Below are 27,992 nucleotides of genomic sequence, written 5' to 3'. Positions count from 1 at the left end.
ATGGGCAATACCATGCCATGAGCTAGGTTACTGGACTGCGTGAAATTGTAAGAGCTAAACATTGACCACTCATTGCTGCCTGACTCACCATTGTGCTGAATGTGATCAGCCGGCACAGATGCCTATTGCTGTGTCTCCTCCACCGTGGTGGCACGCATCCTGGAACTGTGAGCAGGAGTAAACTTGCTTTTTCAGAGCTGCTTCTAGGTATGTATTTTTGTCCAGAAAGGAGAAAGTAACTGATACACAATTATACTAAACATACATATTCATGTTTCTGAATAAAACCCTCATTTGTCATCAACTCTCATTGCTAAATGCATTTCATACAAAATAGTTTCAGAGGTAAACATTGAAATGTTTTGAATATTTCATAACATATACATACAGTGCGGCTTGGATGTGAACCAGTAACCCTCCACCCTTAAAAGCTATACATTCCAGTAATGTGCTGATTTTGTCACTATGGCTTTGTAATATAGCTTTAGACTGGGTATGGTGATACTGCCAGAGGTACATTTAGTTTTATTTTTACTTATTTATTCATTTATTTATTTGCTGAGGATATGTTTGGATATCTGAGGCCTTCTGCCATTCTGTGTGAATTTGGAGATTTTTTTTCAATCTCTGTGAAGAATGATGCTGGCATTTTTATTAGTATTGTGTTAAATCGGTATATTGCTTTGGTAGAATTGTCATTTCATAATATTAATTCTACCTATCCAGGAGCATGGGAGGTCTTTCCATCTTTTCAAGTCCTCCTCTGTTTCTTTCTTGAGTGTTTTTATGTTTTCATTATATAGGTCTTTTTTGTCCTTGATTAGTGTTATTCCAAGTTATATAAGGTTTTGTTGCTATTGAAAATGGACAGCTTCATTTGTTCAAATGGCTTACAATGTAGAGTGTTAACACAGTAATACAGTACTATACTTTCTACAGTTTTTCTTTAGGAGTGTAATTAATCTCTGTTCTAGCAGGCCTCCTACATAATCTTTCATAATCCCTTAAACTGCTGTGAACTTTCACCACGACTTGAAAACAAATATAGAGAAAACTTTAGAGAGGGTTTTTGTCTGTTTCCCCGTTTCAGAACTTGTGGACTTGTCGTGTTCTGCTTTCTCCTTGCTCTGAGTGCTCATGCTGGCAGCTACTCCCACGACCCGAGAACGGTGCTGTCTGCTTCTCACAGTTACCTCTGCTGGGTATGAGAAGCCAGGTTAATTAGGAAAGCATTTTATTTGATGGTTTTTATAAAGAATTGACTAATTCTTGTACATTAGTTTTTTAACTTTGCTGTTTCTTTAAGCAGTCTAACATGCTACAAAATTATAAAGTATTTGTTTTGTGTAAGAATTGTTTTAAAAGTGTTCTTGTAAGATTAGTTGTAGATATTTTTCAAAATATAGCTGAAATCTGAGTATTGATCTAAACAAGTATTTGAACTGTGGAGGGAAAAGACGGTGAGAGCAAAAGTTGTATGATGTTTCTCTACCATCAACTAAAGCTCTAAACATCAATTGTGCAATCCTGCTCTTTGAATGAGAACTACTGGCCTCCTTGGCCCTAACTAAGCAAAGGGGCTGATATTTTAAGTTGATGATTTTATTGTAAATTAATCCACCCTAATTTTTTTTAATTTGATTGAATGTTTTGCTTGTTAAATAATTTTTTGAATAAAAACTGGAAGTTCAAAAAAAAAAAAAGAAAATGGACAGCTTCACTAATTTCTTTCTCTGTATATTTGTCCTTTGCTTATAGATAAGCTATTTATTTTTATGGTGTATCATGCCACTTTGCTGAATAAAGTTATCACCTTTAGAGGTTTTGAGATGGAGACTTTAGGTCACCTATATATAGGATCATGTCATCTGCAAATAGGGCTAACTTGACTTCTTCCTTTCCAATTTGAATCCCTTTTATTTCTTTCTTCTGTCTTATTGCTTGGGCTAGTATTTCTAGTACTATGTTGAAGAGCAGTGGTGAGAGTGGGCACCCCCACTTTGTTTCTGATTTCAGCGGGAACTCCTTGAGTTTTTCCCCATCAATTATTATTTGGGTTTTAGAAGCTTTACATATAGCCCTTATTGTGTTGAGATATAATCCTCCATGATTATTTTTTCTAGTGTTTTAATTATGAAGTGGTGTTGTATTTTGTTGAAGGAGTTCTCTGCATTGAGATGATCATGTAGTTCTTATGGTTCAGTTTATTTATGTGGTGTATTACAATGATTTCTGTATGCTAAACCATCCCTGCATCCCTGGGATGAAGCCTACTTGATCAAGGTGGATAATGCCTTTGATGTGTTGTTGAATTTGGTTTGCAAGGGTTTTGTTCAGTGTCTTTGCATGTAAATTCATTAGGGATATACGCCTATAATTTTCTTTCCTTGTTGCATTTCTGTCTGGTTTTGGTATTAGGGTGAAGTTAGCTTCATAAAAGGTGTCAGGGAGGATTCCCTGGTCTCTGATAATGTGGAAAGTCTGAGAAAAATTGACTTCAGTTCTTCAATGAACATTTTATAGAATTCAGCTGAGAAGCCAACTGGTCCTGGCTTTTGATTACCTTTCAATTTCCATGGATATGATGTTTGTTTGGGATATTAATCTGCTGAGAGTTTAGTTTTTGTAGGTAGTATGTGTCTCAGAATTCAATCATTTCTTCGAGATTATTTAATTTTGTGGAGTAGAGGTTTTGGAAGTAAGCTCTGATAATTCTTCCAATTCCATTCATGTCTGTTGTGATCTCCTCTTTTTCACTTTGGATTTTGTTAATTTGAGATCAATGTCTCTCTCTCTCTCTCTTTCTTAATCAGTTTGGTCAAGGATTGCCAATCTTGTTTATTTTTTCAAAGAATCAGCTCTTTGTTTCATTGATTTTTAAAAATTGTTTCTCAGTTTGCATATTTTTCTGGTTAAAACATATCAATCAGTAAAGTCAGTGTTCTTCCCTTTTATCTGATTCCTATGTCATTTTTCTATTGCAGTATAAACTGAGAACTATTAAGCTGAGGGACTATTTCTGGTAGGATGCTGTGGTATGATACAAATATATATATTTATATATACAAATTATTATATACAAATATATACATATATATATACATACATATATATGTGTGTGTGTGTGTGTATATATATATATATATATATATATATATATATATATATATCACTAGTTCCATAGCTCCTAAATTACTTGGAATTTCAAGTGAGAGGAATGACTTTTGTTGTTGTTGTTGTTTTGTTGTGGTTCTTTGAGATAGGGTCTTGCTCTAGTCCAGGCTGACCTGAAATTCACTATGTTGTCTCAAGGTGGCCTTGAACTCACTGTGATCCTTCCTACCTCTGCCTCCTGAGTACTGGGATTAAAAGCCTTTATCACCACACCCAGCAGGAATGACTTTTTAACACCAAAACAAAACCTGTCCATTGCAGCCTTTAGACTAATAAGATACTATAGCATGGTACCAACTTGATTGCCTCAGGATATCCTAGTCACCAGATAGAACAAGTTAGAAACTTCAGTCTCACTCACTGACCTGCAGGAATAGGAATCTTCCAGGCTAGTGAACACAGTGATATACTCTTGAGAGGTGGCAAAACTGGAGAGACCATAGGAGCTTCCCTTACCTCTTTCCACTCACATAGCCTCTATGAGTCTCAATTATTGAGTTGTTCCTTAGTGTATCTTTAAAGATGTCAGTTAACCTAAGTACTTTTCTGAAAAAAAAAAAAATCTTACATTGGGACTGGAGAGACGGATTTGCAGTTAAGGAACTTGCCTGAAAAGCCTAAGGTACCATGTTCAACTTCTCAGATCCCATATAAGCCAGATGCACAAGGTGACAAGTGTGTAAGGTTACACATGCACGCAAGGTGGCACACACATCTGAATCTGAAGTTCAGTTTCAATGGCTGGAGGCTCTGGTGCACTAATTCTCTCTCTCTCTCTCTCTCTCTCTCTCTCTCTCTCTCTCTCTCTCTCTCATTAAAAAAAAAAGTTTTACATGGCTCAGGGATATTTGCAGAAGAGGGGGCGAAAAGAATGTCAGAATCACCCATTGGGTCATGATACACACAGACATATCCTCCTACTTATAACTAATGGCTAACCCCACAATGCATGACCCATATTCCCCAACAAGGAAGGTCACTGTGAAGGAGGGAGGTCAGGGAAGAGGCTAACGATGGTACTGACTAGACTGTATTTACTGAGTACAATAATAATAATAATAATAATAATAATAATAATAATAATAATAAAGCTATACACTTAAGGCTTGATTCCTAGTTTATGATACTTTCCAAAAGTAATTGAACAACAATGCCTATAGCTGCATCAGTAGGTTACTCCCTCAGTAGATTCATAACTTGATGACATTATCTGAAAGTGTTAGAAATAAGGGGCTAGATGGGGAAGTAGGTCACTCACACATGGCTTTGAAGAATGTATCTTGCCCTTATCCCCTTGACTCCCACTTTCTCTCACTCCCTTTCCCTTCCCTTCTCCACCTATCACATTTTCAGGGCAGTCCTGCTGTTCCATGAGCTGTTGCAGATACAACATTGTGCCTGAACAACAGACCAGCAGTGGAGCCAGCAACACAAAGAAACTATTAGTCACAATTACATATTATTCTGCCCAATTGATTTGCTAGCTATTTTATAATAGAAATAAAGGACTAGCACCACATGTGGTACCATAACACAGGTATATACGTGTGATATGTGTAAATTTTCATGCACTACTTAAAAACTGACAGCAACCAAATTCTATAGGTAGGCTTCATTAGTAACTTTCTCATTGCTGTGCCCAAATATTTGACCAGAAACAATATAAGGAGAAAGGATAAGCTTTGTTTTACCATTAAAAAGATATAGTCTATCATGGTAGGGAAGACATGGTAACAGGGTCATATTAACTCCATATTCATGAAGGAGAGAAAGTGTGAGGGAGAATGTTAGTACCCAGCTCATTGTCTCCTTTTCATACAGTCTAGGAACACAGCACATGGATTGGTGTTGCTCTCACTTAGGGTCAGTCTTCCCACCTCATTTAACCTAATCAAAAAATTCCTCGCAAACATATTCATAAGTCCCTCCCCCTCCCCCCAACCTGGTGTTTCTATGACCATCAAGTTGACAAAATAAACCACCACATGGGCTAATTTGGTTCTGCTTAAAACTTACCTTAATTTTGTCTGTCAATGAAGATTCACATAAAAAAATGTATCAATGTATGGAATGTTATGAAAGTATTATTGAATTCTATATTTACATCCATTTTCAAAACACATAAGTATTAAGAGATTTAAGTTGTATGAATTTATTTCTGTGTATTTAGCAATGGTTTAGATTTTGCATGAATATTTTCTTATGAGCACACAATACACTGAAAATATGAGCCAAACAGTTCATAGAATCCTTATTGGTAAAATTAAAATGTTTGCAAAACTTAATTTTACATTACATGAAGACACTATGGTATATTCATATTTTCAAAACTGTCAACAGTGAAAATTATTATGGGATGAGTTCATAGGAATGACTAGAGAAAGAGAGACAAAGGATGATAATGAGCATGTTAGGGCCTCTAACCACTACAAATGAACTCCAGATGCATGTATCAATATGTGTATGTGGCTTGTGTGGCTACTGGGGAATTTAACCTGGGACCTTAGGCTTCACAGGCAAGTGCCTTAACCACTAAACCTTCTCTCTAGCTCCATTGTCTCTTTTCTTCAAGAAATATGATACTTGTTTGGTGGATTATCTGGTGTACCTCAAACTCTTTTGTTCAAGAAATATGGCACTTTATTGGTGGACTGACCAGTGTACATAAACTGTAAAGACAAACTTGAACCTATTATCATAAAAGCTCAGACAATGAGTAAGACAGAGATGTTGTTATACAAGAATGCTCCTGGAAGGAATGTCTTGGCATGGATACTTACTTTATAATTATTCATTTTCCAAACAACTAAGTTCTATGTAATTTTCCTTGTAAGCATTTTCCTTCACAAATAACATGGCTTGTGATTATTTGCATTAGATTCATTAAATTCCCCTCCATTTGTTTCAGACTGCTATGTGTCTCAATCACTCTAGTAGCTTTCTTTCAAATTTTGATTTATGCAGGAATTTTAAAAGTGAATTTACTAGGTGTTTAGTCATTAAAATAATGATTGAAAGTGTGATAATAAAACCTATACCAGGGTAGTTCTCAGCAAAGATTATCAGAAATCTAGAAACAAATCTAGAAACAAAGATCTTTCATTGAACTGTGTTAATAGCAAGACTACTACTAGTTATTGTAATAATCAGTTGTACCTGATTATTTTAAGCACTGTGTGTAAATATATGTGTGTATACATTTATACCTATGTATATATGTGCATATATGCATATATATTTAAATATCATTTAACTAATCTTTACACCTTTACCATGGCATGATTGTGTTATATTATGAAAGTATAATGATTTCCAAAGTTATTAACATTGGCCCCATCTTAGAGATAAACTTAGGGTTATATGTTTAAATAACATTTTCAAAGCTATGAATCCATTAGACAATAGAACCTGATTGTGAATCTAGATATATCTAATTGCAAAGTATGATCTTGCCACTCTCCTCTTTTTTTGATATTTGTGAAGCCATTCTAAATGGTCTACAGTTCAGTCAAGTATAATTCTACCAATGTTAATGTCTGCAAAAGATAGATATACACAGTATTCTTTTGCTAGGTTATGAGGTGTTTTAAACTTCCAGGAAGGCAGGTGAAGAGTTCGAGATCTCTTGTTTGAGCTGGTCACCAAAGGTGAAGCTTCATGGTATCTAGTTTTGTGAAGATATTGACTGTCTCTTAGCTTTCATGACAACCATACCATGGTTTTAGCTTATACTTTTATTATACTTCACACATCGTAAGCATGGTACTATATTTTTGGACTTAGTATAGATATATTAGTGCAGCATATACATTGCTGCTTTGCATTTGTTGGTTAACATTTTGTTTCAGTATGAAGGGAAGCTCTTTCCTTATAGCCCATTTGTTGTAAATGCTGATATTTTTCAGGATACAGCACAGGGTATTTAAGAACTCCTCCATTAATGGATAATGATGATGCTGTCAGTAATTTGATTCTGCCAATGAGGGTGCAATCAATGTTTTTGCTCAAATCTGGCTGTGCATTGTTATGCACGTGAGAAAATATTTGTGCAAACTATAACCTGCTCTTACCTACTGTCATTTATGTGGACATAGATGAATTTTCTGAAGAATGCTATAAAGATTTCTTCTATAATTTTTCTTTCCTTACCTTCTCCCTCTTAAAGTAGAAAAAACAATTTTTTGGTCAGATATCTTATACCATCATACTAAGTTATTTAATTTTCAGTGATTACTGACTATTTTTGTTATTCATAACTTTAATGGTATGGATATGAATTTAAACTCATTAAAGTTATTAACTCCCTTCTTAATCAGTCCTGATTTTGATGGAAATTAAGTTCCCATTTTATGGCATTTTGTTCTTGCTTTCTATTGTAGGTGCATATACTTTTGAAAGCAATATAGGATCAAAATAAATTTTTTTTAAATTTTTTATTTATTTATTTGAGAGCGACAGAGACAGAGAGAAAGACAGATAGAGGGAGAGAGAGAGAATGGGCGCACCAGGGCTTCCAGCCTCTGCAAACGAACTCCAGACGCGTGCGCCCCCTTGTGCATCTGGCTAACGTGGGACCTGGGGAACCAAGCCTCGAACCGGGGTCCTTAGGCTTCACAGGCAAGCGCTTAACCGCTAAGCCATCTCTCCAGCCCTCAAAATAAATTTTGAATAGCTCCATTTAACCTCCATCATCTGAGTTACCACACACTTAGCAAATAAGGCACATGTGTTCATAATAAATTTAAAATAATTGTGTGTCTATGTTTCCTTTTCCTTCTATATATCTACTACAGGGTCCCAAATCAGATAGTATTCTTCTCTTGCTTTTTTTCTATGAAGCAGATTTAGAGAGACTGAGAGATAACTTATTGGTAAAATTCCTGCTATATAACTATGTGGACAGGACCTGCATTAAGCTCTCCCATACCCATAGAAAAGCAAGTGCATTATGACACACATGTAATCACAATGCTGGGTGGGGGCAGAGACAGGTGATCCCAGGAGCCTACTGGCAAGCTAACCTACCTGAATCAGTAAGCTTCAGTTCAGTGACAGGTCATATCTCAGAGTAAGGTGAAAAGTCATTGAGGAGGACACCTAATGTCAACCTCTGGCTTCAACACACAAACACACCCAGGTTCATCCACACACACATGAACATGTGTGCCCACTGGAACTACATACACATACACACACCAGATACACACTGCAGAATGAAATAAATTAAAGTCAAAGTGTTATGGCTCTTTTGATCCATGAACCTTATTTCTGAGAGGTTTCTTTAGGGCAAAGTCATGTCACAGTCACCTATGAGACCCACATATGCCTGGGAGAAATGTTTGTATAAAATTAATAACTTATCAATAACTACCTTTTAAACATTCTCATGCACACATATTGGTTTTAGTGTATACTGTATTTACCATCTGAAGTGAATAAAACTGCAGACATATACCAAAAAGGCAAATATGAGATTGCCTTATTTGGGGGGTAAAACCCTGGCTTAGGAAGTACTATACTAACCTCTGGAACTTTTTCTATGCAGAAGTGGAAAAACTATTTCTAACAGCAGATCCTGGGAGATGAGAGACCTAGCTCCTGATACACCTATCCCACGCGTGAGATAACTGCCTCTAGCAGCTACAGAGTCATCAGAGCAGCAATGACAGCAGACGTAGCAGGTTGGCTCAAACGAGACTTCTAGCCACTAGTAAACCTGCTACGTCTGCTGTCATTGCTGCTCTGATGATTCTGTAGCTGTGGCTTCTCTCTTGCATACACATACTCATTTGCATTTTCTTATTTTTTAATATATTTAATTTATTTATCTGAGAGAGAGGAAGAGGAATAGAGGCAGAGAAAGACAGAGAGGGAGGGAGAGAATGGGTGTGCCAGGGCCTCCAGCCACTGCAGAGGAACACCAGATGCATGTGCCCCCTTGTCCATATGACTTACATCAGTCTGTGAGAGTCAAACTAGGACCCTTTGGCTTTGCAGGCAAATGCCTTAGCTACTAAGCCATATCTCCAGCTCAAGAACTTTTGGTTTTGGATAATCCTTAAACATTTGTTAAAGGAAAGGAATTGGGGGAATGACCTGCTACACCCTGTTGATCCAGAATATAGATACGCTCTGGTCACAAAACAATCAGACTAAGCCCACCTGTTGGCTTCAAGAGGTCTGTGGGCCCATGGTTACTGACCTTGTTGTCTTCAACACTATGATCAGCATTTCTTATACATGTATGGTTGCTCTGAGGTGAGAGTCCAACCAGGCCACTGAGGAAAACAGCATAGCTTAAGATCAGTCAGCGTCTCTTAACATTGCTTGTCAATATTGGTCATTTGTGCTGTTCAGGTCAAAGGAAACCTAGTCATATTGCTTTAAATGGGTGGATTATAGTGCAAGATTAGCTTTAGGGCAAGTTACAAGTAAAGAATTTAGCATCTCACAGCAATAATATCACAAGAGTTATTTGTAAGATCTATACAGAATTTTCTGGTTATTTCCTATAGTTCATTCTCATAGTTTGTTCTCACAATTCAATTCCTAGTTTTTACTGTGAATCACAACATGATGTAGGGGTGCCTGTCCTTTTAATCTATTAATATTTCATTATTTTGTATCATTTTGTCATTATTTTGTATTATTGGTTCTTTTTGTAACAAGAGCTTTCAAAAAGTCCAGGTTATACTTAAGCTTTTCATAGGGGCAGGGAAATGGTGTACCAGGGCTTCTTGCTGCTACACATGAACACCAGACACATTGCCACATTTTGCATCTGACTTTATGAGGGTTTGGGGGAACTGAACTCAGGCCAGCAGACTTTGTATGCAGGGGTCTTTAACCAGTGAAGCATCTTCCCAGCCTTGTGCCTAGGTTTGCATTTTTGCTTTGTTTTCAAAAACAATGTTTTCAAGGTTAAAATAAACTGAAAGCTATTAAATCTCACCAAGTATCTATTCTCAAATAAAATACATTCTTATCTTTTGCATTTTGAATTAATGCACATTGGACACACCAAATTTATCTATATTGCTTATTTATGTTGATGCTATTGATACTAATTAGAGTAAAAGAATAAAATAAAAGGAAGTTTTGTGATATAAATGAGTAAATGAGATATAAATGTCTGTCCTATGTGTTGGAGGGCTGCTGGTGTATTCTTTATTACCAAGACTAGAATTTTGTAATTATTTCAAGAAGCATGTTAGAACAGTTGGCTATGGGTGTTCATGTGCACGTGCGTATGCATATGTGTGTGTGTGTAAGAAATTACCTCAGTTCAATCGTCTGTTCCATAAGAAATACACGTGACCCATAGTATGTATTTTCGCACACCAGTGGTACCACTGCTCTTCTGTAAGACCGGCTGCTCCTTATTCTGGCTACCCCATCCTACAGCTCTACTCTTATAGCTTGTACCTGTGTTTTCCTCTTGTGTACATAAAATTCTTTTGTATTATAAATTAAAGAATTTTCTGGAATCTAATAGGATCCTCATTTCCTATAAACTGTAGAATATGGATTCTTGAGAACTGAAGGGAAAGAACAGTGTGCCCAAGGAGCCTGTCTTAGAAGTCTTCCTAGAATGTCTATATATACCTACAGGTCTATTTTCTTACAACCCATATGCTCAATATTTACTTTCACAATAAAAACACCATGTTGCTCTGATGCTAATAGTTATTCATTTCAACTATTAACAATGGACAGAGCACAGGAAGTTCAAAAGAGAGTGAAACTAATAAAAATAAAAGATAGATTCAGTCGGGCCCCTTTTGAGGTATGTTGGGGCAGCTCTCTCCTTAGGATCTGCATCTATCTGAAAAGAGAAGCAGATTCTCCAATGGAGAGTAAGTTAACACCCATAAAATTGAGATAACACTTACTTTTTTGATAGAGAGTTTAAGAGGTGTAGGCCCTCTTGTACCCCATGATTGATGTTAGCTTGATATTGGAAGAGGGGGCGGAAAGAATGTCAGAGTCACATGTTGGGTAATGATATGCAGAGACATTTATTGTACCAATAACTGTGGACTAACTCCACAATGCATGACCCATTTACATCAACAAGGAGGGTCCATTAGGAGGGGGTAGATCATGGATGAACCTAAACAATGGTACCAAACGGCCTGTATTTGCTGAAAAGAAAACCAACAAATTAAATTAAAAAAAATAAAAGATAGAGAGGAAACCAACACACACTCATTCTAAAATTTAGCTGCATGTTCCAGACAACTAATACTTATGGACACCTTAAGTAACGCTGTGTCGTACAATGCACAGTAATTTTGTCATTTGTTTTTCAGAATAGTTAAATTAAGTGTTGTAACTCAGTGGAGCAAATGCTACTAATCCACTTCAAGTCATCATACAGAGTTGATTTACTGTAAATCAGTGGTTCTTACTTGAGGGAAGTTGTGCACCTCACTATGCATTTGGTGATGTTTGCTGATGTTTTGATTGAATCCATACTGCATAAAATAATGACTGTTTAGACTTTGCCTTGCCTGAGGTACTCAATTTTTAGGATGAAGTATACCTCTACTCCTGGGTGGACACGTGAATAGCACATCTATCCAACATCACCCATGTGACACAGACTGATAGATGGAGTAGAAAGAGTATCACTCTATAAATTTATTTGGGCAGTTAGGACATAGAAACACATAGCTATCTTAAATATATACCTGCAGGAAAAAAAAAAAAAAAACCTGGCCTGAAAACTTATAGGTACATCAAACTGAGGAATGGGTGTAATTTCCTCACCTTGACCTCACACAGAAGTGGAATACTAGCAATATAATGGTAAAAGCCCCTACTGCCTTGTCATTTGACTACCTGTTGATGCTGCCCATTCAATTTCTATCTGAATGTCGGCCTGCTCCCCTGTCTGGACCTGCCATCCATCTGTCTGTCCATTCATCCAGACCTGGGCCTACCCTCTACTTGGCCTGGCTCCTACATTGAGCTCTGAGGCTGCAACCAGCAACAGAAGTTTGGAACATTTGGGAGCGCACTTTTTTCTTCAAGAGTGAAATGATAACGAATAGATAAAAATTATGGGAAACAAATTTTAGCTCAATGATCAAAGTCCTTTCTAAAGGCTCCATCTGAGCATGCAGTGGGTTAGCCCATTATATAGCAAGTTACTGTTGAATGGAAATATTTACGTTAAAATTTTGTAGCTGATGCTTGGAAAAATTTCAAAACAAATCTTTGCATCAAATGGAGTATTAAAAAAGGTGGTAGTTGTGATCCTTCCAGAACCATCTCTTGTTAATTGGAAGTAGTGCGTAAGAGAACTGTGGGTTTTCATGTTGTATATAACAAAAATGCAGGTCCTTTATGACTAGGGGTGTGTTGAGGGCTCAGGCCACATGTTTCCAGTCTTTATATGGTTCTGATTGAAGGTTTCATCCTCTTTATTTAAAAAAAATTATTCATTTACTTATTTATTTATTTTCGAGGAGAGAGTGAGAAAGAAAGAGAAAAGATGAAAATGAGTGAAAATGGGCATGACAAGGTTTTTAGCCACTGCAATTGAATTCCAGATGCATATGCCACTGTGTAAGTCTGGCTTTTATGTGGGTACTGGGAAATTGAACCTGGATCACTAGCCTTTGTAGGTAAGTGCCTTAGCCACTGAACAATCTCTCCAGCTTCTCAACCTCTTTCTTAGTTCCAAACATCACTAACTTGTGGTAGGCTTGTTAAACTACAGAATTTAACATCAGAGCACTTTCCTTTATGGCTCAACCATCAGCTTGAGAACAATGATTTGGAAATTATCCCTTTCCCTATTTAAAAAAGTGATGAAGGAAAATAATCTGCCAAGTTTTTCTTGAATTTGCCATCTATGCCCTCCACCCCAAACTGTTGATCTAAGTACTGTCTCCTTTTATTCTCCTTCAATGCTCTTACTTTCGGTGTGATGGGGATAACTTCCTCTCAGACTGTTGCTTAGCTTGTTACTTGATTAGCAACTACTGATGTTAAGAAATTCATGAAAGCTGTGAGCAATGGCTCTGGAGACAGACATGGATGAAATCCTAACTCCCGTCCTGAGCACATGACCTTTGCTTTCCCTGCTTGTCTTTCCTCTCATCTCAAAATGAGGATATTATAATATCTGTCTTAAAATGGCCAGAAAAGTAAAATAAATTACTGTAAATTGACTTACCTAGTAATCATACACAGTACCTGATAAATATTAATATAGCCTTTCAATAATTCTTTGATTTAGTATTTCTTATATTGAACTGTTACTAGTATGGGTTTATGGTAGTTTAAGTGTACACTCCCACAGACCCAGGTCTTTTGTTAAAATTGAGTTTGTATCTTCAGCCCCTAGAGGATGGGTCCTGCAGCTAGGAGGCATGTCATGGGGAGTGTATCTGAATTTTAGCCTAAAGATGAACAGAGGAATTTAAGCTCCGGTGTGGTTCCTGATTGCCACTATTTGGTGTTTGGTGGCTTTTTGGTGGTTTCTCTTTGCTTAGGTCTATGAAAAGGGCCCAGTTTTTTCAGTCATTTATGGAACTTGCCCTGGATCTGCAAGCTTTAAATTAACCCCTTCCTCCCATAAACTGTCTGACTGGATGCCCATCTCAGCACTGTGGAACTGACTATTACATGGCTTTGAAGTGGAGAGACTAGAAAAAAAAAATGTTTTGTCCATCATTAGTGCTTAGTGAACTTGAGGGAAGCATTTCGTCTAGCAGAGCCTTAATTCATCCGTGTAAATATAGGCATGGTTGTTTCTACATCTCACAGTGTTAAATGTAGTAAGAATGTAGGTTTCACCTGAAGACTTCTACAGGAGTGTCACTCAACACACGTGAACTTCCCTCCCAGTGCTTCCAGAGCATCCTTCCTCAATACTATTGTTATTATGCCAATGTTCATAAGAACCAAACCTCCGTGACTTCAGAATTCAACTTTGTTATACTCAAGACCCTTGACAATATGGTTCTGTGACAACATGACATAAGATTGTCTTCTATATTAAGTAAGCATCCTTTGTAGTTACGCTGGTCCATTCCTAAGCCAGAGATGTGTGACACACATCTTGTCCTTACTCTTCCCATTTTTTTTTTTTTTCTGTTCATGTGAATTCTATACCTTCCAAGCCATACCTAGCTAATAACTCCTCCATGGCACAAATTCACATCACTCCAGCCTTGAATTCTTTTCTCCTGCAAAGCAAGCACCCTTTGAAAGGTTTATGGCTTTGTTGCTTTTCTTCTTGCATTACTGTTAAAGGCTTAACCTTCGGAAACTAGTAGAGTCTGTCCATATGCCATTTAGTTAGTATGAGCTTTTGGACAAATCATTTACTCTGCATAAGTTGTAGTTTATTTCTTTAGCAAATAGCACTAGTAATCATGACATACTCACAGGTAGTTTGTAGAAGCAAAATAACATGTAGCATTCTTAGCCCAGAACAATTGTTTCAAAGAGTTATATTGGATTTAGTGTAATTTATAACTACCCTTGTTACATTTATTGTTTTATCTATCACCAAATACTGAAAGTGTCTCAGTGGCAAGGATTATATATTATATTTTTTCAGATTCTAACGTAATGCCTCTTTATTTAATTAATTTTTGCCTGTAAACTAATTGCTCTATCAAGCCTTTTACTGATTATATCGAGGACATAATTGAAATTTACATGACAAAGAAGCTGTCCTTGCTGATTAAAATGGGATTGCATTTTCTTCTGATCCAGGTAGCAATCACAGGCACAGTTCCTGGAAGTGACTTATATTAAGTTTTCATCTTGGGCACCACATACACTTTACAGGAACCAAGAGCTATCAGGAGGACTGCAGTGTCAACAGAGCTGGCCAATGTTTTCTTGTTAGAAACATCATGTCCAAAGCAACATTGTATTTGTTAATGTCACCATATGGTTTAGAAACCAAGTCCACTGCACAGCTCCTACTGAAATACAGAGTGCAAATTACTTCTACCCCAAGAATGATTATGCTGGGAAAACAGCAGATTTCTACATCTGAACCAAGTAGCCATAAGTTGAATTTGATCACTGGTAACACCAATCACATAGAAAAATAAATGAAAGAGAAAGGTAAAGAATTGGTCATCATTAAAATACAACTAAAAGTTATTGCTCCCAAAATCTTATTGACCCATCTTGTCTAGATTTAGGAATGTTTGCTTCTTATGAATGCATCTTTCATCATATCACTATAACTTCTGAAACTCTCTCCCTTCTATTAAAATAATTTAATACTCTCCCTCTTGACAGTGTTATTGACAGCAAGATCCATATCTGATCTACCCCATATCAATGCTAATTCCAGCCCTACAACGATAAATGCAGACACCCCTGAGGTGTGTCTAAGACAAGGAGAGGTATTGATTTATTGTAAAAACAAAGGGATACTTTAGAGAACCAAAGAGCAAGGAATGCATGAGGGCCTGGGAAACACTAGAATCAGATCATGAGCACTTGGAAAACATAAGAAGACCCCTTATCCCCTCAATTCTCTTCTCTCTGAGCCTCTGATTGCCTCATCTTTTGCTCCTAAAAAAAAGTGAGAAGTTCTGGTTAACCTGAGCTCCCTTATTTCTGGCCTCAGTTATTAGGGAAGGGAATTTGGTTGGCCCATATGTGGCCTGGGGGTTCACCCCTAAACAAATAAACTAGTTCTATTACAGACATATGAATGTATGCACAGGGTCCTAGAATAAAAAAGGATGCTTTTGTCTAAAAGTGGAAGAGAAATAAATGACGACAATTAAACTTTTGCTTTGTAGGTATGTCTCAAGCTTAGAAATACATTAGTCACTCTGAGGATGGGAGAATGAAATGACCCAAATTTGTTTCACGAACTTGGTCTTTAAATAAAAATATTATCTATAAGGGGCATTCAGAAGCTTACTTTTACATTTTCTGGAATTTTCATCATCATGCCGCAAATACCCTGGAAAAAAAAAAATCAAACTAGTATGCTTGCTGCTAACACAATTAAAAATCCGAAATGTTAGAATTCTGCTCAAACCTTAAAATCCCTAAGCAAATGTGACATTTGACATAAAAATTGAAGTTATATTTTAAATATCAATGTTTCTCCTTTTTTTCATATAGTTCCATGGAAATTCTTAAGCTAAATGGGCATATATTTGTGACCATTGTTATTTTATGTGATATTTTCTTATTCATTTTTTCTCCCTGCTTAAGTATACATATGAAAAGTCCTTCTTGCAAAATATTATTTTTCTTCCCTCAAATTTTTAGGCAATGGCAGAATCTGAGAGTGGAAAGAAAATCAAATAGCATTTTGAATAAATTCCCTTAGTATTATTATAGACGTTTGATTATATAAGTTTAGATGTTCAGCTCACAAAAACTTCTGATGGCTGAGACATTTTTAGATCAGAGTACAAAATGAAGATGGTAACCAGGCAACATGGTTCTTGTAGAGTTATTAAAAATAAAATGTGAAGCTTCCAACACGAAGAATAATTCTGTGACAAATTTGTCTGGCTTTTGCTCTGTTTTTGATGGGGAAAATAGGTAGATTCTGTTTTCTCAATTGATCAACAATTTGCTGCATAAAACTTGTTATGTTGTATGATCACGAGATTAATTATTCATAGTAAGTTGATATGATTCTTTAAAAATTCTTTAAAAATTCCTCAAACATTTGCTCAAACATATAATTCTTTAAAAATTCCTCAAACATTTCTGCACAAAAATATATGTCGTGAGTATTTACACAAAACTTGTTATGTTGTATGATCACTAGATTAATTATTCATAGTAAGTTGATATGATTCTTTAAAAATTCCTCAAACATTTCTGCACAAAAATGTATGTCGTGAGTATTTACACAATCTACCACCTGACCTTAGGTTAATTAGAGTTATGTCAACTATGAATAAACATGTATACAATCTGAACACCAATAAAATATTGGAAAGTTTTCAAATAATGAACAGTAGTTTTTAAGAATGGCTTCAAAATGCAATCAAGCAAATCAAACACATTGAAATCATTATTTGTTTTTTCCTAAGGCATTTGAGCATGTGACATTATCTGAGTAACTGTGATTATGTGTAATACATATATGTGTGTCATATAAATGATCATATGTTCAACTTAAGCAAATTTGTTCTTTTGTAACCATGGTAGACCTTAGGTAGCAACTCCTCCATTTATGTATTAAGATGGATATATGAAGGGATGAAGTTATGTAATCTTGTAGAGCACATGTTGAAAACCTGAATCTAGATCAACATTACCTGTGAGGCTGAAATGCTGGTGCAGAGGTCCACTCATAGATAGTCTGATTTATGGATCTGATTTGGAGGCTAGGCATAGATAAAAATTAATAAAAAATCCATGCATTATTCGACTGTGTACTCAAGGCTGACCTGTTGTTTTAGACAAGGGTATTCTACAAACACCTCATATAGATTGGAGAATGAGACCTTGGAAGGGCCTTAAGGTGGGTATTTATGGGTTGCTGCAGGATGGTCCGCAGGCAACATTTGTAGACATCAGGCCTTGGCAAACCTTCCTCTCACTATCTGAAGGCCACCTTTCATGAAAGCAGATCTTGCTTGGTAAATTCCCTGGAATATTCTTGGTTCTTATTTTTGATTATATATATTCTTCTCCATGTCACTGTTTGAACAAACTGCTTACCTGGAAAAATGGTGGAAGATTTCTTCCTGGACATAAAAGGCTAACATGGAGACTTCAAGTTTAATGGTAGCACTTTCAGTGTGAATAAACATGAAATATTTAGAAGGAAGTTTGGTAACACATTTGTTTAGCAAAACATACACCTGGATTTTTCAAGAAGCTAAGAAGGAAGGATTCTCAGTGTTTTTAACAAGAAAAAATCACAAATGAGGGGACAGTCATTTGACAAATTACAAAACCATGAGCATGTATTGAAACATCACATGCTACTCTATTACTATTTGCAAGTTTTTTGTTAAAATGATATTTTTAAAGAAAAAAGTTTATAAAACTACAAACCTACTACTGACTTGGAGTTGGAGAATTTTATAACTGTTATATGTATATATATATATAAAATTTATATATACATATGCATATATGATAGTGATTTTATAAACATGCTTTTGACTGCTTAAATATAATGTGTTATGAACATCTGGTTCTTGGGGTATGCTTTTGAAAGTTATACTTCCTTCTCCCTCAAGTTCATATGGCACTCTATTATAGCATACATTTATATTGGTATATATACTGATTATACATGTATGTGGAAATAGCATATAGATATTTAATCATTCTGTAGGAACATTATTAACAATTATAAGTTTATAATTCTATAAACAGTGCTGTAATCATTTTCATTATTACTTTTGAAGTATTTTATTACACAACTTATGAACTTACATCAAGTATAATCATATAAAGAATTCTTATAAACAAAAAGATCAATTTAAAATATCATCAGTAGTTTGCTGATATTATTAATATATGCTCAACTTTATTGTGAAAGCACATTTCAGATCACACTTCAGGCAAGTACATCTTTTAAAAATAATTCATAAAGCCTTTCTAATCAATAATAATATTTTAATTACATAATCACATTGTCTCATAGTAGCAGAACAGGAATTATAGAAAACCTGTACTGTCCGGATTTTACTTTATGGTCCATATGGCATGTCTGTGGCACTTAGTTGCTTAGAAAGAGCCAAGCCTAAAAGTCAGTGCCCAGAGTCAGGCCCTCTAACTGGGTCCTCTACAAAGCTAGTATGCAGAATGCCCTTCTACATCTTGAGTTGTACTGATCCAACATGGAGTCATGGGCTGAGCTTAAGCAGCTGTTTATGGTATAGCAAAGCATTAAGGGGCTGTCACAGGTGCAAGGTGTTTTTAGATCTGGGCATGATATTAAAAATGCAAACACATGCCGGGTGTGGTGGCACATGCCTTTAATCCCAGCACTCAGGAGGCAGAGGTAGGAGGATTGTTGTGAGTTCGAGGCCACCCTGAGACTCCATAGTGAATTCCAGGTCAGCCTGGGCTAGAGTGAGACCCTAACTCGAAAACCAAAAAAAAAAAAAAGCAAAAAGCAAATACTAAGAAGCAAAGAGGAAAGGAACCTATGTTTACTGATGAATATTAGACGGGTGGATGACTTGGATTTAATGTTTAAGTTTTGTAAAACCCATTTGTCAGGTAGGGACTTGAATCATCATTCTATGGATGAGGAAGCAAGCATGGGTGCTACTTAGAGTCTTTTCTGAAACACATCACAATGATTAAAAATAATAATTAAACAAAAAATATATAGTTGAACAAAGTGATCCTCACATGTGATTAACTTAGTATAGTGTGAGTGAAATAAACTAGCTGGCTGGGATTATAGAGTCAGGATTCAAATTGAGCGATCCATCTTGAAACCCAGGATTTTTTTTTTCATTTTGAGAACTTTATTGGGTGAACAGATTGCATATTGATCATTTTTCCATTGGGTTATATTCTCATGAGTCTTCTTTACTACCATTTCCTAGTGGACCCTCCTCATTAGCATTCATTGTGGAGTCTTGAATATACCCCTCAATATCTGTGTATTGGTGGAGCAATGTCTCAAGATGGTGAAACTAATATAAAGCCAGGATCTTGTGACAGGAATATCTCATATATAGTCTGTGGCATCAAAGCTCGAGGTTTTCTGAATTTTGTCCAGTGCTTTTCTCTTCTCATGTGTCTGTGTTAATTTTACCTGTTATTTTACCTCTAATATGAACAACTAACCATCATTGTAAGCATGATACATTCAATTGTCACAACAATCCCATAGAGAAGATATTATCATTTTTCCCCATATGATGATAACATTAAAAAATGTCAAGTTGTGGGCTGGAGAGATGGCTTAGCAGTTAAGCGCCTGCCTGTGAAGCCTAAGGACCCCGGTTCAAGGCTCAATTCCCCGGGACCGACGTTAGCCAGATGCACAAGGGGGCGCACGCGTCTGGAGTTCGTTTGCAGTGGCTGGAGGCCCCGGCGTGCCCATTCTCCCTTCTCTCTCTCTCTCTCTCTCTCTCTCTCTCTCTCTCTCTCTCTCTGTCACTCTCAAATAAAAAAAAAAACCAAACAAAAAAATAGTTGTCTAAAAAATGTCAAGTTGTTATTAGACCCTTTTCTCAATGCCTTCTAACAAGCACCAGTGGGAGGATTCAGCCCTAGACTTCTTAATTCAATATCTGAACTTAACCCTTAACTATCAACTACATATGTACATACATATATATATATATATATATATATATATATATATATATATATATATATATATATAGCTTATATCCATATTTCTTCTTATTTAAGTATGCTCAGTTTGCATAAATGCCCTTCTGTTTCCTAAGCAGTTGCAGGGAGTGAGAAATTGGAGGCATGCCGGCATTATATAATATGCAACAGCCCTTTGGAGACATCTTCTGGAATAATATTGCAGACATTGTTCCCTCTCCCTCATCCCTAAACATTTCCCTTGGGATTGTTTGTTCTTTGTGGAATAATTTCCATGGAAATATTTGTTTTCTCAAAAATAATGGCTGGTTTCCACCAGTCCATCAGCAGACACACCCTGAGAAATCCTAAGAGCATCTCAGTATACATTTATCCCCTAACATTAGCAATCATCTCTTGCTAGTCATTGGCATTTCTTTATCTTCAATTTCCTTTGGTAAAAGTTTACAGCAGCTCAAATATAGAAGACCAAGGGGAGTGGAGTGCAATCTCTGGTCTTTAGGAGAGGATGTCTGGAGACAGGCACACAGGCACAAGCAAATGCACGAAGAAAGATATGTTGTGATGACTTACTATGAGGCATCTGGGGCAAGGATACAGGACCCCAGTTACTATCAGCATGGAGACTCATCCTCTTTAGGCAGGAAGTCACAAGATCTATCCACCTGAGGCATCCCACTATATCTCATGGGCTAATAAAACGTTAAATACCTGAGATTCAGTTGAATCATTTCCCCAATATCCAAGCAGTTGCTATTTATTAGGTGAGAGTTAAAAGGGTTTCTTCCCCCCAGGGATTTGAAATGCTGCCTTTATTCTCCAGTGCATTGAATTAGCAGTCTGCGCACGGTCTTCTGTTATGTGCCAGTGCTGTGCTGTGCTCACTTGCTCATGAGCCAGTGCAGTAGCTTTCACTCCAGAGAATTTTCATTTGTTTGTTATCACATCATATTGGTGTTGTTTGGTATCTCTTCTCTTCTTCACTCCCTTTCTCACCCTCCCCCAGCACTCTTCTTTCTTCTTCTTTTTCTTTCTCTTCTTTTTTCATAACTCTCTTAATTCTTATATCTTTTCCATATGAACTAGAAAAGAAAGTTGTCTAGTGGTTAGTGGGGAATGTTAATAATTTTACTCATCACAAGTTATCTTGGGGTGAATTGCCCAGGAAAACACTGTATCTCTCCTGAAGGAGAGCAGTTGGTCTGATTAAGTGGAAAGACACAGTGAGCATTTGAGTGGATTATCCTGTTGTTTGTCTGCTGTGTGTTTCTCCAATTATCTTACCTGTGGTCTTCCACTTCATCTACTGAGTCGATATTAAGTGATAAGTAAACATGGATTTTTTTCTGTTAATTTTATATCCTACTGTATCCCTAATTCCATATATATAGTGAAGCTTACTCAAGTACTCTAGTCAAGATAGATGACTTGGCATCCCTCATTTCAGTGGACCATGAAAGTGGCTCACTGTACAGTGGAGGTGCATTAGAGTAACAGATGCACATTCTGTGGTATAACGCCCTATACACATGTTACAAATGAAGAATGAGGGCCAGGCTGTTAACAGTCCACATTCTGAATCTCAGCCCTGCTCAAAGGAATGGGGGCTGTGTTATCACACCTTATTTACACATTGAGCATGAAATCTAGACTTTAAAGTGAAATCTCTCACTTTTCCACCTGGTTTTATTTATTTTTTTTTTTTTTGAGGTCAAATATCGCTCTAGCCCAGGATGACCTTGAACTCATGGTGATCCTACTTCTTTGGCCTCTTGAGTGTTGGAATTTACATTGTTTGTTGCTTTGTTTGTTTTTTTCAATTCTTGGACAATATAAAAAATAAATCTGAAGTTTAAACGCAGTCTACATCCATTGGTGTGCAGCATCTGGGCACCATGATACTTAACCAAAGAGAAGCCCATAAGTTACAGCATAACAGGCATTTTATGTACTATAGATATACTAGTTTCATAGAGCTGCAAGGAACAAATGACTATAAATGTGGGAGCTGAAAATAAACTTTTTTCCTTCTATTCTAGAGTTCATAAGTCCCAAACCACCATTTGACAACAACTCTCTTCTTTTGAATGCTCTAAGCTTCAACTCTTCCTTTCTTTTCTCTTTCAGCTTTTACTAGCTGGAAGAAATTAATGGTCCTCTGGCTGTCTTACAAATCTCTGCTTCCATGTTCTTATGGCCTACTTCCCTCTAGTTTCTCCTCTGTGTATCTCTTATTTGGACAGTTAGGTTGGATTTAGGGCCAGTACAAATAACCTAGGACACTCTATAAAGATTAATTCAAGATTAATTAGGATTTTTTTTTGTTTTGTTTTTGTTTTTTTTGCTTTTTGCTTTTTGAGGTAGTCTTATGTAGCCTAGGTAGGACAAAAACTGCTATATAAACAATAATGACCTTGAACTCCTCATCTTTCTGCTTCTACCTCCCAGAAGCCACCATTTTCAGCTTATAAATTTTAATGTTACTTATTCAAATGTGCTATACAGATATTTTCAAAGATCATCACATTCACAATTTAGCAAGTATTAATATGGAAATATCTTCTTAAGGTCCTCATATCAACTCAAACACATGAATTATGTCATAGAAATATGAAAAGTTATACATTAAATACAGACAGATTAAAATGAGTGTAAAGCCATCAGCTCAGTTGAAATAGCAGCAAGACCAATACTCCTTGCCCCTTCACTGTTATATCTGCCCACTCTTTTCGACTACCAGCAATAAAAATGCTTTCTAGAATATTCCATTTTCACTATGTTACATTCATTGCTTTTATATATAGTCATATCACTCTAGGTCTACCTTGTGAAACAATATGGCTTAATTCTGCTAATTTTTAGCTTTGTGTGGAGTGAAGAGTATAAAGTTCCATTTTCTTTGTTTGTTTATTGTTATGGAAACACATACAAAATTTTATGAATAACATTTCCTTTGCAGAGCTGCAATAAACAAAGTGTGTGTATTCACTCTGTACTTAATGGGCATGTTTCATATTTTAATTATCATGAGCATTGGCTCTGCAAACAATTGTGAACATAGAATATGTTGCAAATGGTAAAATGTCTCTACTAAATGTCCTAAAATGGGTGGTTATGTCTTTAACACACACACACACACACACACACACACACATATGTGTGTGTGTGTGTGTGTGTGTGTGTGTGTGTGTGTGTGTATGGGTGTATGTGTCTTCCACAGTTGCTCTCTAACTTATTTATTGAGACAGGGTGTTTGCTGAACCCAGAGCTTACTAGTTTGCTGGCCTAGCTAGTCAGCCAAAGTTAGGATCTAAATTCGGATCCTTTCACTTATGGGACAAGTGCTTTAGTGACAGTAATTTCCCCAGTTCCTGTACTATCAATATTATTATTAGGTAATAATAACATTGTTTCCTACTATTTTTATATTTATCCTTCTAGTACTTGGAGATATGATTGCTTTTGCTTCTCAACCTTCCTCTATAGTCCCTATGCTATCCCTTCTCCTCCCCTCCTTCCTCATCTTCTTTCCCTTTCCCCATCTTCCCTACCTCTTTTCCTCATGTCTCATCTTTTGCTTTGCTGAGGATGAGCCTCAGGGTTTTTCAGGAAGCAAGGGCTATGCCATTATGCTAGCCATTCTCCTTAGTCTGTCCTTTTATAAATGGCTTCATTCACCTGTTCTACTAGTCTGTGTGGCTTTTATGAACAGTATGTGCTAAACACTAGTAAGTCTTCCCTGAGATGAAGGTAGAGCAGAAAAAACAAATGTTAGCCCTGGGGTGGGGAAGGAGGTGGAGGCCTTGGTGCACCTTGCTTTGGGAGCTGGCAGAGAAGTTCCTCTAATGTGTACTGCATGGCTGGGGTTGGAAAGCAGCTACCAGGTTGCTTTCAGGCACTTTATCAAGTGCAATTAGTGTCTGCTACCCTTGCAAAGAAGGCAACTGTGTCCTCTGGACTCCTGTTGACATTCTGGTAGCTCTTCTTTCATACCATAGACTGTTGTTCAGAGCTTCCTTTCCCTCCCAGTTGGAAAGGTCACCCACTGCGTATGTGTCCACTGATTTGAAGCTCCAGTCAAATCACAGAGGGTGTCTGAGGACAGTACAGTACCACATTTAAAAGAGAGAACCAGATAACTGTAGTAATCCCTACTGAAGCCCTGCCCATTTCTCTGTGTTGTTTTGTTGACTTCCAATGTGACAGCAGTGCTGTTTAACATTGCCTTCATATTAGCCCAGAGATTACGTTCTGAAGTAAAAGCCAGTGGTCCAGTAAAAACACCAATTTCACACTAAGATTTCTATCTGATCCATATAAAAGAATAACCTTTTTTTTCTTTAACAAAACTTGATTCAGTTTTCTTTGTATCAAAACCCTGATCTTAGTGCTGTTGGTTATATATTTTTTAACCTTGTATTGACGTTTCTTATCTGAACATGATGTAAACTGATCACAATCTCTTCCTGTTATACCATTCTCCTATCATTTTTTCCCTTTTTACTGAATCGCTTCCTCTTTTCAATAGTCCCTCTTCTATTTTGCCCTCCTACATCATCCATGTCAAAATGTTGATAAATTTTATGACATTTTTTCCAGTTGTACGGAATATATGAGAAGTTCCCTTTTTTGTGAAATCTAGTATGGGTGGGCAAAAAGATTTTATTTCACTATGAAGCATAAACACACACACATGCATGTGCATACATGAACACATACAGACACCCCCACACACAATTAACTGTGATCATCAGTTATTCCAATGTCTTCTTCTATCCCTGACCCTCTGTCCCACCTTAATCACTGAACACCTTATGTGGAACATCTTGTTCCTAAAAGATAGGTATCTTCCAGTTGAGATGGGGGCTTAGAGTCTTTGTGCACAGAGAAGGCTTTGAGTTACCCAACATCAGAGGTTCTGTATGTGTTAAAGAGCAGCCAAATATATTCACAGGCACTGCAAAGGTGTGACTACAATAATATGTCATCAAAAATTTAAAGATTTGGAAGTCAGTTGAATTGTTTTATTTATTTATTTATTTATTTATTTATTTATTTATTTAATAGTGACAGACAGGAAGGGAGGGGTGGAGACAGAATGGATGCACCAGAGCCTTCAGCTACTGCAAAAGAACTCCAGATACATACACCACCTTGAGCATCTGGCTTACATGGTTACTGGAGAAATGAGCCTCAAACTGGAGTCCTTAAGCTTCACAGGCAAGCACTTAGCCACTAAGCCATCTCTCCAGCTCTGAGGCCAGCTTTTTATTAAAACAAATTAGTCTATTTGGGGGCATACATTCAAACTATCAAAAAACCCAATTGCATGAGTGTACAATGCTAAAGGAATGTACTTTTTCCATGTTGTGTGCGTACTTGTGTGTGTGTGTGTGTGTGTGCGCGCGCACATGCATGCATATTCACCAGACTCTCTTTAAGGTCTCTAATCACTGCAAATGCCTGTCTGGATCTGTAAGGATGACTGGGGAATTGGGCCTGGGCCAGCTGGCTTGACAAGCAAACACCTCTAACCACTGAACCATCTCCCCAGCCCCAAAAGTTCTAAAACTGATATTTGCTACTCAGTGGCTAAAATGGCTATGATGATAGACTATAGCATAATGGATGACATTGTCATGTACTGTGTTTGCTATGCCTCTGCTTTCTCATCTACACAATGAGAATAATATAACGACTGCATAGCTTGAGGAAATGAATAAAATATGTCTTTCGTACAAAGCACAGGGTGGAGTCTCTACTGAAATTGTCTGCTATTATCTTGGAATGGTAATAATGGAGACATTTTATCCCTGGCTGGCTCACTAGAATTTCAAAGTGCTTGTAATTTCATCATGTTTAAGGTCTTTATGTAGACTTCATTGTGGGTAGGTTATTTATAGACCATATCACTGCCTGGCAGGTTGAAGTAGCTATTTACCTATACTCTACCAATATTGTTTTTTGTCTTCTTCCATCCTTTTTTTTCTTGTATGTGAGATTCATTAGTTCACTTCCTGGCAGGTTGAAGTATGTATGTACCTATAGTCTACCAATATATTTTTTTTTTGTCTTCTTCCATCCTTTTTTTAATTGTATGTGAGATTCATTAGTGAACATGATTGGTCTGGTATGGTATTCAGTAGTGGAACACCTCACAAGTGAAAAGCCAGGGACCACAACTAAGGATATATATGTGATTTCATAGCTATAAAGAATGAGCCCCTTTATAGTACCATGCTTTCCAATTCATCTGCATTAAACTTGATGGAGCCTCACTTCTTTGGGATATAGACTTCTGGCAGCCAGGAAACTCAAACTTGGCTTTGTTCAGAGCCTCAATCACTTGCCTTTTATTATACAATTTTGTTCAAATGAATGGGATGATCTGGTCAATAGGAACCCTGGTCACTGTGTCCTGGGCTCCCCAGAGCTATCCCACGTGCCTTTCTGGATCCTAGATTGGGGACAGCATGAGATCAGAAGCATGGGTAACCTTCCAGAAAACTGTCTCCAAGGTTCCTTAGGACAACTTGTATGAGCACCAGGCTGTTTGCAGTACCATGGAGGCTGCTGTTTAAAGCCAGCGCACATAGAACCCCCACAAGGCCTCCATTTTTATTTGGATTGACACAAACAGCCTTGAGTTTACCAAAAAAAAAAAAAAAAAAAAAAAAAAAAAGCACCTTGATGGTGCTTTTAGTTTCTTTACAAGCCAGTGGTACCCACTTAAGCAATGACCTTTTCATTTAACTTTGCTTAGGGTTTGATGCCTACTTCACATCCCGCACTCTAGAAAACAACAGAAGAAATGTGTGGTTCGCCGAATACTGGGAGGAAAACTTCAACTGCAAGTTGACGATTAGTGGGTCCAAAAAAGAAGACAGTGATCGCAAATGCACAGGTAATTGCTTTCTCAGTGTCCTTCTCCTGTGACTTTACGTGGCCAGCACTGAAATGTCTGCATAGCTGACAGAATAAACCTTGGCTAGAGACAAACTGAAATGGTAAATTGACTTTTACTAGATTGTTCAGAAAATGGAACAGGAGAATAACTCTTACAGGACAAGAGAAGGCTAGACAAGAAAGTTTATTTATTTATATTTTTTACCTGCCTATCTCAGTGTAATTGATATTTTCACTGATTCCTTGAATTCAGAAGGGGTCTTGTCAATCCGAATGTTCCTGTTGATACATATTAGCTCATGGTCTAGCCAGAAGTATGAAGCTATTTTCACAGAAACAAGAATATCTACCACAGAGCCAGTTTTAACTGTTTCCACATATAGTGTGCAGGTTTATAATAGTAAGAATTTTTAGTGATTTTGTAATGTTTAAGCAGTTACCTACTATTTAGAATATGCTTAAAATAATCATTGTTCTTTATGTAAAGTCTTGTATGATTTTGTCCACTAAAAACTATATGTGTAAGAAGATGAAATAAAATCACACATGCACTTATTTATTCATTCATAAATACTTAGCAGCCTTCTTCCTACTAAGCTGGACAAGGATAGTAACGTGTAACAAAACAGGGATGTACT

General features: G+C 36.8%; 1 protein-coding gene and 1 pseudogene across 4 annotated transcripts in view; one reads left to right on the top strand and one right to left on the bottom strand.

Moving 5' to 3' along the window:
• Positions 1-27,992, top strand: part of Grm7 (glutamate metabotropic receptor 7) — a 934,876-nt gene that overhangs the window by 545,816 nt on the left and 361,068 nt on the right. For all 4 annotated transcript variants that reach the window (XM_045134253.1, XM_004651486.2, XM_004651485.2 and 1 more), the window contains exon 5: positions 27,212-27,352. In XM_045134253.1, coding sequence (XP_044990188.1) covers positions 27,212-27,352 — 141 coding nt within the window. The remainder of the gene's footprint in view (positions 1-27,211; positions 27,353-27,992) is intronic.
• Positions 26,954-27,076, bottom strand: LOC123454944 (annotated as a pseudogene).

The sequence above is a fragment of the Jaculus jaculus genome, chromosome 14, assembly GCF_020740685.1.
Source record: "Jaculus jaculus isolate mJacJac1 chromosome 14, mJacJac1.mat.Y.cur, whole genome shotgun sequence".
Lineage (NCBI taxonomy): Eukaryota > Metazoa > Chordata > Mammalia > Rodentia > Dipodidae > Jaculus > Jaculus jaculus.
Note: the sequence above shows the minus strand (reverse complement) of the source record. Positions and strands in the feature narration are given on the sequence as shown.